The sequence below is a fragment of the Schistocerca piceifrons genome, chromosome 7 (assembly GCF_021461385.2).
Source record: "Schistocerca piceifrons isolate TAMUIC-IGC-003096 chromosome 7, iqSchPice1.1, whole genome shotgun sequence".
Taxonomy (NCBI): Eukaryota; Metazoa; Arthropoda; class Insecta; order Orthoptera; family Acrididae; genus Schistocerca; species Schistocerca piceifrons.
Genome location: NC_060144.1, coordinates 336,879,522 through 336,893,003, shown reverse-complemented (window position 1 = coordinate 336,893,003; position 13,482 = coordinate 336,879,522). Strand labels below are relative to the sequence as shown.

At 38.0% G+C, this 13,482-nt stretch overlaps 1 protein-coding gene across 4 annotated transcripts in view; it reads right to left on the bottom strand.

Annotated features, from left to right (window-relative positions):
* Positions 1–13,482, bottom strand: part of LOC124804890 (ADP-ribosylation factor GTPase-activating protein 2) — an 85,734-nt gene that overhangs the window by 20,496 nt on the left and 51,756 nt on the right. For all 4 annotated transcript variants that reach the window (XM_047265259.1, XM_047265261.1, XM_047265262.1 and 1 more), the window contains 3 exons: positions 9,438–9,590; positions 9,198–9,353; positions 8,897–9,027 (listed from right to left, as the gene is read on the bottom strand). In XM_047265259.1, coding sequence (XP_047121215.1) covers positions 8,897–9,027; positions 9,198–9,353; positions 9,438–9,590 — 440 coding nt within the window. The remainder of the gene's footprint in view (positions 1–8,896; positions 9,028–9,197; positions 9,354–9,437; positions 9,591–13,482) is intronic.

Here is a 13,482-nt window from a genome sequence, read left to right as displayed (position 1 = left end):
TGAGAAAAGTCTGTGGGAAACTGATGCCAAAAATTGCTGCAATCGAACAAAAAGAAGCTTGTGAAACTGTTTGTACTGACACTTTGTATACCATCAAACAGGATGATTTTGGACAGTTTTGAAGTTATTTTCACTGATACTTGCACAGGTTATGTTTCATTGTATTGTTTGTTACAGAAATGGTGAGGTGTTCATAGCCGCATATCTGCTTGTCTTAATCGCATGATCGCATGGGTCACACAGGCGTGCTGTATCAGCATGTGACTGTGTACATTCCTGGAGGCAGTTTTGGGACAAGTTTCCCAGGCCACAACTGAAAGTTGGAGTTCTTCACAACCATAATTTGGAATGTTATTTGAAGATGCAGCAACAGTAGATGTTTGTCTATTAGTTGATAGGGCATGGACATGACATCCTAATACTGCCCAATTTCCGATGCACCTGATGATGGGGCGAAGACCCCAAAACCATGTTGGTGCATAGCGACTTTGGTCATGCAGGACTTCAGTCAATAGAGTACTTTACAACTGTGGTGGATTTGTTTACCATGAACATGTTGCTGAACAGCTGTGGGTGTCCCACAAACAAAAATTTGAACTATCACTTGTTTCCGCAATGTTTTTGTTTTCCTGGAAGTAATGGCTTATAACTGATTTCTCCGAAGGAACATTTAGTTTGCGGCAGCATGACTACCAGGCTTATCTGGAGGATAACGAACTACTTTGAACACTTCCTCAAAACTGGAAGTCCATGTTTCTGTGTTACTTTGCTGGCTCTCCTCATTATCAGGCAATTTCCGTAAGACATGATCTGGATCAAATGGTATTAGGCCTGAGGCACAAAGTCCACTCTGTTTTCTGTAGAGTTTGTTGAAATCTTAGTCTGTGGCTGCTTCAGAAGATATGGATAAGCATCCTCGGAAATAGTCCCATGACTGTACTACTTCCATTCAGTTGTTATGGCTCACCACGCTGCTTTCACTGGTTTGAAGAAGCTTACATCGAATGGCTGGAGAAGGTGGGTGCTATTAGAGGGAAGGAGGATGAATGAATTATTGTTCCACTCACAGTCTTCGATAATGCATACAGACATGACTGGACAAATTGTCCTCAATCATCATTGATGGCCTATTTTGTTCCTTCAAATAACAGGGCAAAGTGATTGTAAAAAGCCAGCCTTTAAATATCGGTAAATCAAACCATCCACTATCATTCCTAATTAAGAGGGTTCTCCATGGGCCACCTTCTTGCCATGTGTTCCACAAATGCTCAGATTTATGAAGGATATATGGAGGAAACAGTTTACTATCAGCACTTGCTGCCATCATTATCGAAACACTAGATTTCGATGAATCCATAACTTTTTCAGCGTTCTTCCTCCTTTGTTTTGTAATTATCTGCTGCTTGCCCAAATCATCTGACATGTTAGTTTTGTGATAGCTGATTATGTTGTTAGGTGGGAGATTTTCCAGCGTTGGCTTTATTTTGGAGAAATATGTTTTAACTCTCATCTTGCTTACATCGCTTCAATACACATCTCTACAATAGCAACAACACGCTGTCAGGACACGCTAACACGCAAAAGCTGAATACCGTATTTACTCGAATCTAAGCCGCACTTTTTTTCCGGTTTTTGTAATCCGGAAAACCTCCTGCGGCCTAGAATCGAGTGCAAAGTAAGCGGAAGTTTTGAAAAATGTTGGTAGGTGCCCCCAGGACTAACTTCAGCCGCGAATATATGTAGCGCTACACAGGTATGCCTTGCAGGCACAAAGATAAATACTGGCGCCAAAAACTCTGCGCCAGTAAATAAATTAAAAAAAAAAGGTGGAAGACGAGCTTTTTTTCTCTGTCCCGAGTTTTGCCCACTGCATTTTCACACATTATCCAACGAAGTAAATACAAATTCCGTACTGTTCATCTTCCAATGTACCAGAATTTCAATGTACTACGAAAATTCGACTGGCAGGACTGTTTGGGATGTTTGTCAATATGGCCAACTCTTCGTTCTGAATTTTTTCGTACCTGTGAGAAGAGATGGTTGCTAATAGGAATTTTTATGAATTGTGAATCACATGCAGTATTCTCTTCACCATAAGAATAGTACGAATATAAACATTTTGCCATGTATTCTTTCATGTTTGCTGCTATCTCATTTAAATCCTGTCTGCCTAATAAACTACAAAACTAGAGTGAGACAACAGCAAACGCGGAAGAATATACATATCATGTCATGTTTATATTCGTATTATTCTTATGCCTAATAGTGATACAGTCAGAAATGAAGCACGGCAATTGACTAGATTTTTAAATCTAGGATGACTCTAATTTCTGTGCAGAATGTAATGTACAAAAGAGGCATCTGCGAAGATTTTCACACAGAGAACAATTTTAGCTAAACTCTCATTCGGAACATCTTCTATCATACGCAGTCTATTATTTGGTTCTTGTTGATCATTATCAAAGAAAGCAGCAGTGTAAGTAACAACAAATAGCAGTCTCTTGCCATTGTTTCACTAATGAGACAATTCCTCTCATTTTTTTATTGTAAGTGGCGGTAGCGCGCACAAAAGCAAGCCATGCCGCTAGCGGCAACAGGCCATAAACATTCATTATCAGAATGCGACAAACAATGCATGACACAGTACAGTAATGCAATTTCAGCTTATAGTGATGTAAACACCAATAACAAAGAGAACAGCACTTATCAGATCAAAGAAAAATAAGCAATCGATTCAAACCTGACGAAGCACGTGAAAAAGGAAGGGTACCCGTATAAATACGGACAGACCGCCTGACGCGTAGCAATGGCTACCTGGTAAAGCTTAACTGCTAAGCTTATGACTCGAACCAACACTGCTGACTACATACAATGAAACTGTAAAACTCTTTGAACTTTTTTGACTATTCCTGTACCCAGTTCCTATGTTTGGAGCAGCTTTCCAGCCAAAACAAGAATAAAAAACAATGTACGGTGAGCATGAGAAGTCTCTGTATCCCTGTTTAGTATCAAATGTTGTCATGCAGGTTGGTAGCTATGTTATTTCTTAACAATTATTGGAATCAATGATTGAAAATGGCATTTATATGTTTTTTGCAGTCCTTGTCAAGTTGTAATTTGTAGCCATGGCAGATGTTACCAATCATAGTTTCACTACTGAGGAGTGCACTAGTGACAAGTATGTGGATGCATAAGTGACAACAGACCGGGGAGACAATGAGATATGAGTATTAGAGCATTTCAGGAATTGTTTAATAAAGCTCCACCACAAAAGGCAACACTTCTGGATTGGGAAAGATGTGCTTTTCCTTTTTGCAGTGTTAAAGACAGGTAATATTTGGAAGGAAGAACATGAGAGAGAAACATGTGCCACAGTCTCTGATTTGACTGAATAATCTCCTACGACGGTGACATGTAAATGTGCTTCGGTACTCAGTATACCAGGACAATAATGTGAGATCACACGAAAAAAGACCTTAAGGTCAGACCTTTCCGACCGAGGTTTGTAAATGAGTTATTGGATACAGACTGAAAGGAGCATGTTTTAGCACACTGTGCTTTCTTACCTCAATTTCTGAATGCAGTGAACCATGCCAAGGTTATGTTTTCAGATGAATGTGCCATTTATTGCAGCTCACATGCTAGAAATATTGTCGTTTGGGCCAAAGAAAATCCTCATTACACAGTCAAGTTAGAAAAGTAATCCACCTCATATAATGATATTGGCAGCAATCACATCGCAACAACTGCTTGGGCCGTACTTTTTTGAAAGGACTATGAATGGCGCAAATTATTTATACATGTTACAAACATGGTTAATGCCTTAGCTTGAGGAAAGGGGCCTCAGAGAATACATTTGGTTGTAGCAGGACTCACTACGCTCTTGCAATGAGAGGGTTCCTAGGGGTCTCAGAGAACACATTTGGTTGTAGCAAGACATACTACGCTCTTGTAATGAGAGGGTTCCTAAATGATCACTTTTCAGGACAGTAGGTAGGTTAGTGGTTCATCTGCAACACCAGCTCCCTTGAAACGGCCACTAAGACATCCTGATGTCACCCAGTAACAACTTATTATCGGGAGTCATTAGGGGGCATGTATCTTCATGCTGTTATGCTACAAATGAAGACCTGCACAATGCTGCTGGCGATCCATTTCACACTATAACACCACATATGCTCAAAGATATGTCAAGAACAACATGGCGCCACATAGAAATGTATTTACAGCATGATCAGGAACATACCAATATACTCAACACTTAGTATGTATGTAAGTACTTGTGCTAAAACAAATCAAATCAATCAGCATTCAGTACTAGGGGGTATGCAGACTTCTTGCCCACCCTGTATGTACTTTACAAACTAAAAAATGGTTTACAAAATTAAACTTTATTATCAAGTGAAAGGAATCACATGTGGCAACTGAGGTCTGAGTTCAGGTAATCAACAAATTTGCCAGAAAAGCAATTTCATGTTTAAAAAATGACATTTTATTCTTTTGTAACTGCTTACCTTAATGGAAAGTTCATTACATGCCACTGGACAGCAATAGGAAGTACAAAATGACTGACTGATGTTTCATCACAGCAATTACAGTTATAAGTCACAAAATTGTGACTACTCACCAAAAAACTACCGTGAAATCATTTCTACTGATATCTGATTAGTATATCTCAAGTTTGGTGGGCAAGATATTAAAAGATATCCGTCAATTTCTTAAAAGCATACAGCACAAACCTGACCTAATGGAATGGGCATAGTTCCAGTTGGAAAACAACCTGACCTATGACGATATAGATACAACAACATTATACTGACATACTGCAGAACCTTTGAGGTGTCTTCTCCCAGGAATGCACCTACAACATAACTGTCATCACTAGGCTGTGCAAGTCTCACAGTGTGGATGCTAGAACAATGTTATCCTGGAAGACTTCACCACCCGGACAAGACCAATATGTTATTAAAGGAAGTAGGGTGCTTCAGAACTGGTACTTCCTATCAATTGTTCTGCATTTCAATCATTTCACTGTCACAGCCACTGTACAAGTATCTGGCACTATAACTGGCTTGAGGAGAGCACACATCTGAGCTGTTTACTGAGGTGTGTAATTCAGAACAATGAACAGTCAGTCTCAGAACACTTACACCTTTTTCATTATTGGGGGCTGGTAAAATTCGCATTTTGCAATAAATGCAAAATAGGTGCAAATTTTGCCTCAAAATGTGAAATTATTTAATAGAAGCTTCTTCATAGCGAATTGTATCCAGATGAACTGTATCAGAGATGGTTTGAAATAGCTTTATTATCTGCACATAAATATCGAAAATATAACCTGTTTGCAACTGCTGGTATTGTACATCATCTGGCAAAGCCCTGTTTGGAAAGATAATGTGCATTACAACCTATTTGCACAATAAAAAGTGCACGAATGCAACATTGTACCAACATGCACAACGCTCTAGTGCCATGTCAATTGTGGGTGGTTGAATGAAGAAACAAGCCAGGTAATGCAACATAGTACTCAGCCATGCAACACATTATTTTAACACATATGTTTGTTTCATAGCTAAAGTTCAAAAGTTGGAATAATACAGACACTTTTAATATGGAAAATTAGGTGGTGGATGTTTCGAACTGTGCCTGCATCAAATAGCACTAGAGGTTGGGCTTGAACTATGTTGTTAACAATACAATACCAACCTCAATTAGCAATTGTACGGTAGCTGTTCCCAAATGCATCGTGTTGTGCTTTGCTTGTTGTTTTCTTATACTGACATGAGTGAAGCAAATAATCCTGGTCCGTCATGGATTTCGATTATGATCCTTACAACCCCAGATAAGATTGGAAATCCCTGTGGAAATGTGTCAGTTCCGCTTTTGCAGAACACGGGTTTAGGCTGTTACCCCACAAAGAAACACAGGGCTTGTTTCCCCGCACCTATCCTCACACCTACGACAGTCAAAATTATAGTTTGTTAACACTAATCGCTGTACAGTGCCCGCACTCTGCACTACAGAAATTAGAAAACAAAATCCGTCACGTTCTTGACTGCGTCAAAATTGTTTCCCTAACATTATAATAGATTTACCAGTACTTTCGGTTCCACTCCTATGCTAAGCGTCTTGTCAGTTCTATCTGTAGCATTAGCAAGCATGGGTCACAGTGCTATAAACACCCACAAAAGGTCGAAATTAATGTTCTACAGATTTTGTAATCATGGAAAAGGGTGGGAAAAAACAAGTAATGTCCAGAAACAGCATAAATTACACGTGCTGCTTTTTCACAGAACAATCATATTCTGAAAGCTTAAATACAGCTAAACAAAGAAAATAAAGGCCATTTCGGAAATAAAAAGAAAAAGCTGTTGAAGTTTTTGCAAAAGCAAACATTGCCCTCTAAAAGTTCCCAATCAGCCACTTTTTCAACCGTTAGTCTCACAGAAGTAAGGTTTTGTTTGTTTTCACTCATGTAGCGTGACAACATTTTAAATTTGTGCACCTAATCATTCACAAACAAGAAAATAGATGTGAATTTCGACACAAATAGACACGAATTTTGCCAAAAATAGATGCTCCAACATACATTTTCTTGAATGAAGCGAGAAGTGTGTGCACCTGCAACCCCCCTACCCCAACAACAGAAATAAATTTATACTTTTATCTGGTTAAAAATATTGTTTATTGGTTTCTATTAATTCCTATGTTTTTCCTCATTTCACTACTTTTTCATTATTTTGCATACAAACAAGTGGTGAAGTGATAATTATAATTCAATGCCTATGGAGCATTGTTTTAGTTGTACGTCTGTATTCTGTATTTCCTGTTAGAAAGGTCACAGTTAATTGTAATTTATGACAGAAGTTATATCAAGTATTCCACAATGAAGTGTTGTAGGTCTTCAGGTGATTCTAATCTCACACCCTTTGGGAGACAATCTGAGCAGACCTTTGAAACTGCTCGCACGTATCATTTACTATCTAGTAAAATCATCAGAAGATCAAAAGAAATTAGTACTAAATGATTTAGCCAAGTTACCTGTATGGCACAAAACGAGGCAATTAATTCCACACAATAAAAACGTGTGAGGTCCTCCAAAAAAGAACTTAAAAGAATCCATTAAATTTTGGTTACACGATACAGCACACTAATTTAAAGGTTGTTGATTCAGCTAAATACCGAGGGATTACACTCACAAACAAACTGGAACCATCAAAAAGAAAATATTGTGGGGAAGCCAAACCAAAGCCTGTGTTTAATTTGCAGAACACTCACAAAATGCAACAAATCTACTAATGTGACTGCCTATGCTGCACTTGTCCATCTCCTTCTGAAGTATTGCAGTGCAGCACAGGATCCTTACCCGATAAGATTAATATCATGAAATAGGGGAATGGGTGTCCAAGTATATGATATCAAAATTGTTGTGGCAATCATTAACACAAAGAGTTTTTCATTACAATGAGATCTTTTCATGAAGTTTCAACTGCCAACTTTCCTCCTCTGAATGCAAAGATATTTTGTTGACTACTACTACAAACGGAGAAATGACTCATAATAAATGAAAGAAATCAGGCCTCACACAGAAGATTTAGGTGTTTGGTTTTCCTACACGCTATTCGAGAGTGGAACAATCGAGAAATAGTCTGAAAGTGGTTTGATGAATCCTCCCCCAAGTACAAATTGCAGAGTGGTTATACAGATGCAGATATAGGTAATAATCTCTATGCTCTTTCTAATTTTTTACATGTACATCTCCAGTCTGCAGCAAATACAATGTTTTCTGTAGAGGGTACACAGGGAACTTAATAGAGCAAGTCTGAAAATAGATACACTTAATGTATAATCACTAAATACAAAATGGTACAAGTTAACAATGAAGTCATAAAACCAGAGACAGGTTTTGTATTTAGAGCCATTACAAGACTGACTAAATGGTCAGCAAATGATATAAATAGAAGAGTAAAATAGAGGTTTTGAAGGACAAAATACATTTTCAAAAACAAGCTATCTGTATGTCTGAAAAAGTTACAATTTGACATACAGCAATGCATGGGTATACCAAGCAGGACCAAGGAATAGGGACGATGCGGGTATGGGTGCAGCCCCCCCCCCCCCCCCCCCTCAAAAAATCTTCACAAGCCAACCTATAATTCTGCACCTGTTACACAGAGAGATGTATCAATTCAGTATAGTTTGAAGACAGGTAGAACATGTAATGGATATCAAATAGTTGCCAGTGTATCTAGAACCATTTGTTGTAAAATCTAAAAATTGCTTCACCATTTCTGGTAAAAGTAAATACCATTAACATTAAAAACTCATGATATCCAGACAGATGTCAGAAGTATTTGATACAGAATCTTATGATATAGGGGACGCACTGAGTTGCAGAGTGTTTTTCATAACACTGCTACCTCTATGTGGCGAGTTTCAATCTATCCTTTCCATACTGTTGCTATTCCATCCTGGACTTTTCATTGTTTGATACAGAATCTTATTTCAGGAAATGCCAGTATCTAGATATTGAATTTCATATCACATTACACCAAGGAAGGCGAGACAGTGATTAGCACACATGACTTGCAATTGGGAGAGCAACTGTTCAAATCCCTTCCCAGCCATCCAGATTTACATTTTCTGTGATTTTCCTAAATCAATCCATGCAAATGCAGGGACGAGTCCATTGAAAAGGCATGGCTCATTTCCTTTCCCATCCTTTTTTAAACCGAGCTTGTGTTCCATCTCTACTGACCTAACTGCTGATAGGACACTGAACTCTGATCTTCCTTACTTCATATTACATTACAAAATACAAAATCATTGCTGAGTCAGAGAACATAAGAAAGGCAATATTAAATTCTAAAAATAATTGAATATTTCTGTAAATTACATTCGTGAAGTGAAGCCCATTCCAAGGCGTTCAACCTGTTCTGCCTTCTTTGGGTCAACTTGTTTCAACTTTTCCTCCTGTTTCTTCTGTTGTAGACTCAGATCCTTGTACGCCAACCGCATTGACAACATCTACAGAAACAGAAGATTACCAAATAATAAATGTATTGACTTTTTATATCAAGTTCCGTAATTTATTTTCATGAAACACAATTCTGATACAGAAATGGAACTCAGTATAGTGTAAGTAATTAGCTTTGCAGGACAAAGAACATGAATCACAAAAAGGAATGTTTATATACCCGCTTCTCCTCCTCTTCTGCAGCTTTCTCAGCATTTAGTTTTGCTTCTTCGGCTGCTTGCAATTTTAGCTGATCTGCCATTGTTGCTTCCTTTTCAATTTCAGCAAAATTTGCGTTTACTTTCTGTGCTCCCAGACCACCTTTCTTTCCACCAAGCTACACCAAACAGAAGAGCTATTAGGAAAATGTATTTTGACCATAAATACTAATTTCTGTGACTTAATTTATCCTCTGACTTACAGTGCTTCGTTTAGCCTGAGGCTTACGTGTGCCAATGGTTGATTTCCTTTCTTGGAGTTTCTCATTGCCCTCAGGTGCGAGAATGGCATTGACGTTTGGTTCACCACGATTAACATTTGCAGCTCCAGAGGCACTGCCATTTCTTCTAGCAGTCTAATGACCAACAGAAATAACAGCAAAATGTCAAAGACAGTCACAGGCTCGAAAAACTAAATTTATGAATAGAAAATGACACCACTTATTGACTTAACCTGTTTTGAAACTGTCTGTCAAGTATCATCCATTGTTTTGCAAACACTCTTAAAGAGTGATCTGTATATTAAAATCTTAAGATTCTATTTGGTATGTAGCAGCTTAGCTAATGATAAAAACAGATATACTATAATGAATTAACCATGGAATGAAGTGTTAATGATAACACATGAAGTCCGACACCACAAAACACAGTGTAATGATGGTGACAGTCTCAAGAGGGATGACTGATCACAACCCTGCAGTTCAAGTCAGCTAGTTTCCAGTAGTGTTCGTGAGAAAAAGAGACTGGTAGATATACTACTGAAAAAACTTTTGTACCATCCTCACAAATATTGTTGTCAGAAATCTCTTTCTCAATATTTCTTTGACTGCAGGAAGTCGTCGTGAGCGGTATCTGTATAACAGTGATAAAAGTAAATCTGCATTCTCAAAGGGGTGCAAATCATGAATGGGGCATTGTAGCTTGTGTATACTGTCAGTGCGTTAACGTACTTCAATGAGTCTTTTAAAGCTTAACCCTTAACTACTCTAGTGAAATGCTCATACACTAATACTCTAGTGGGGTCTCGGAGTACCCCAATAAGAAAAACGAAACTGTAATTTAAGGAAATTTTATTTTGAATTGCACTTTTATCACTGAATATTATAAACATTTTTACATATTTGAGATATGATTACAAACAATTTTGGCACAATGAAAATCTGTGGTTGGGGGCAAACATGTTTTGAGCATTTTTCACACACCATTTTAGTTTTCTTGTCCACATTTCTTGCACACATGTAGCATCTTGCTTTCCTCATGGGTTCTGGCTCTGAAGATGTTGAGGTAAGAGGAGTACCACCAAGTTTAACAACAACGTCTCGCAGTTCACGAGAAAGGGGTCGGACATCTCGACGTTGTATATGGGGCTTTACTAAATCCATTCCAAGCATTTGTAGCAATTCTCTTCTTTTTAAATAATTTGTTTCGTCAAGTTGTTTGGTGCACTGAAGCAAGACAGGAGCATTGACTCCTACTATGTTTAGAATGGCATAAAATACAGACATTGGCCATCTGCATGTTCGCCGTGATAACAAATAGTTGGCGCACATTTGGTCCAGTGTGTCCACTCCTCCTTTTGTGGCATTGTAATCAATGATCATTTCAGGTTTTTTCTGTTGAGTACTAATTTTCTGATCGTGATGCATAGATGAAAGCAACACAACAGCTCTACCTTTCCGAGGAACGTAAGAACAAATTGTCTTTCCTTCATTATGCTCAAATAATGCAGATTCTACTGGGCGCTTTCTGTTTGGTTTGAATTCTTCTGGGATCTGCGGTTTATTTTGCTTTAGAGTGCCTAAGACAGTCAACTTTTTGGCTTCTAGCTGATCACAGAGTTCAAGTGACATGAACCAATTGTCTACTGTCACATGTCTATTGCTTCCCTCAATTTGTGTTGTTAATTTCGAAACACCCTGTGTTGGGATCGATAATGTACTTTTATTTGTCCCTTTTCCTGTGTAAACAAATGCATTGCATAAATAAAATGTTCGTGAGTCACAAAGGCACATAACTTTGAGGCCGTATTTGGCTGGCTTCTTGGGCATATACATGCGAAATTTGCACCTACCACTAAAGGGTACTAACATTTCATTGATTGTCACGTACGCTCCTGGAGTATAATACTTTTGACATTTGTCTATAAAGAGTTCCCACACATCTCTAATAGCTGCAAGTCTGTCATCAGCCTTCCTAGCATCTCTTGTAGCAGCACAATCGAATCGCAAACAAGACAAAATGAATAAAAATCTCTGAACGCTCATAGTGGCTCGAAACACATCACGACCAGTTCCATCATTAGCAAAAAGCCCAACAACATTTTTGTGATTGGATTTCATTACTCCAGATAAGTAAAGCAGACCCAGAAATGCTTTCAGTTCTATTATATCTAGCGGCTTTATGAACGCTGGCTTAGGAGCTCTGTATTTGTTTGACATGTCATGTATCTAGACATTTGTATTGGTGAGTATTAGTTGCAATAAATCTTCACTAATGAACAGTTCCCAAGCAGATAATATGTCAGTTGAATCAATCGTGTTTGCTTCACGTTTACCACCTGGAAGATGAATAACTATATTGTGAGCACGGGTATGAGTTGTAGGAGGAGCTTCTTTTGACCACTTGTAGCAATGCTTTTTTCCGAAAAAATATTTGTCAGCAGAAGGTCTAATACATGCCTCTTCATCTGATTCTTCACAACTACTTTCTGATGTAGCTTCAGAGGTGGAATCATTATCACTTAGTATAAATTCATCCTCATCTGCTGTGGTATCCTCATCAGATTGCAAAAATGTAGGATCATTCACTATTCTTTCCAACTCATCATCTGTTAATGACCTCGATGATGCCATTCTGAAAAATAATGCATTCATACTCACATAACCTTAACAATTAACGTTATCATGGAAAGTGTGCTGTTTTTGAAGTACTCTAAGATTTCAGTCGGGTAAAACACTAATTGAGATAGTCAAAAACAACTTACGTTAATACTCTGGTGGGGTATTCTGAGACCTCTTTTTCTTTGTCTCACACATTAATACTGGAAACACGGCATTCAACACTCTGCGTTAAAAGGCAGCACGTCACTGAAGATTACCAAGAACACAGGTGCCATCTGTTGTTCTGTTCACGTACTATGTATTGTATTCTATCATCTGGGGTTCTCCGGGGCCCCACTAGAGCAGTTAAGGGTTAAACCATGTGCACAGTAATTTGGCATACACAACAGTGATGGCATTCTGACTTTCAATCACTATTGTGACACACAAAACATTAAAGATCTAGTAATGGTTATCTATGTAATACCACCAGCTGCCGACATATACCTGTAAATTATGCCTCATTATGTCCTTTAAGTAGCCCATGGAAAAAGTAACAGAACACCACTCTGCCTTTTTTTGGAAGCATTTGAGATGGCTGTGTTGACTCAGACAGTATGCTACCACGTCTACATGATTTCCCCCCCCACTCCTCCCTCTCCAGCGACATGGTGCCCTAAGACAGAATTTGCTGACGATTGATGACTGCCACAGAATAGTATGAGGATAACCAGGTACCAATGTGTAGCTCATGCATGCAGTTTCAGGTTATGCATGGAGATGGGCAGCTAGTTTTTGGACCAGTATCAGGTGTGTGTATCAAATAGCTCATCACTTTCCAGTATAATTTGAGATCTGTGCAGTATTGGCTCAGGATCCTCCATGAATCCATTCCTCCAGGGGGCAAGCATCAACTTAGATTAGATTAGATTAATACTAGTTCCATGGATCATGAATACGATATTTCGTAATGATGTGGAACGAGTCGAATTTTCCAATACATGACATAATTAGGTTAATTTAACAACATACTTAAGTTAATAAAACAATTTTTTTTGTGTTTTTTGTTTTTCTTTATTTTTATTTTTTTTATTTTATTTTTTAATTATTTTTTTAATATTTTTGTTTTTTTTTCTTTTTTTTCTTAATTTATATCTAAAAATTCCTCTATGGAGTAGAAGGAGTTGTCATTCAGAAATTCTTTTAATTTCTTCTTAAATACTTGTTGGTTATCTGTCAGACTTTTGATACTATTTGGTAAGTGACCAAAGACTTTAGTGCCAGTATAATTCGTCCCTTTCTGTGCCAAAGTTAGATTTAATCTTGAATAGTGAAGAGCGTCCTTTCTCCTAGTATTGTAGTTATGCACACTGCTATTACTTTTGAATTGGGTTTGGTTGTTAATAACAAATTTCATAAAAGAGTATAT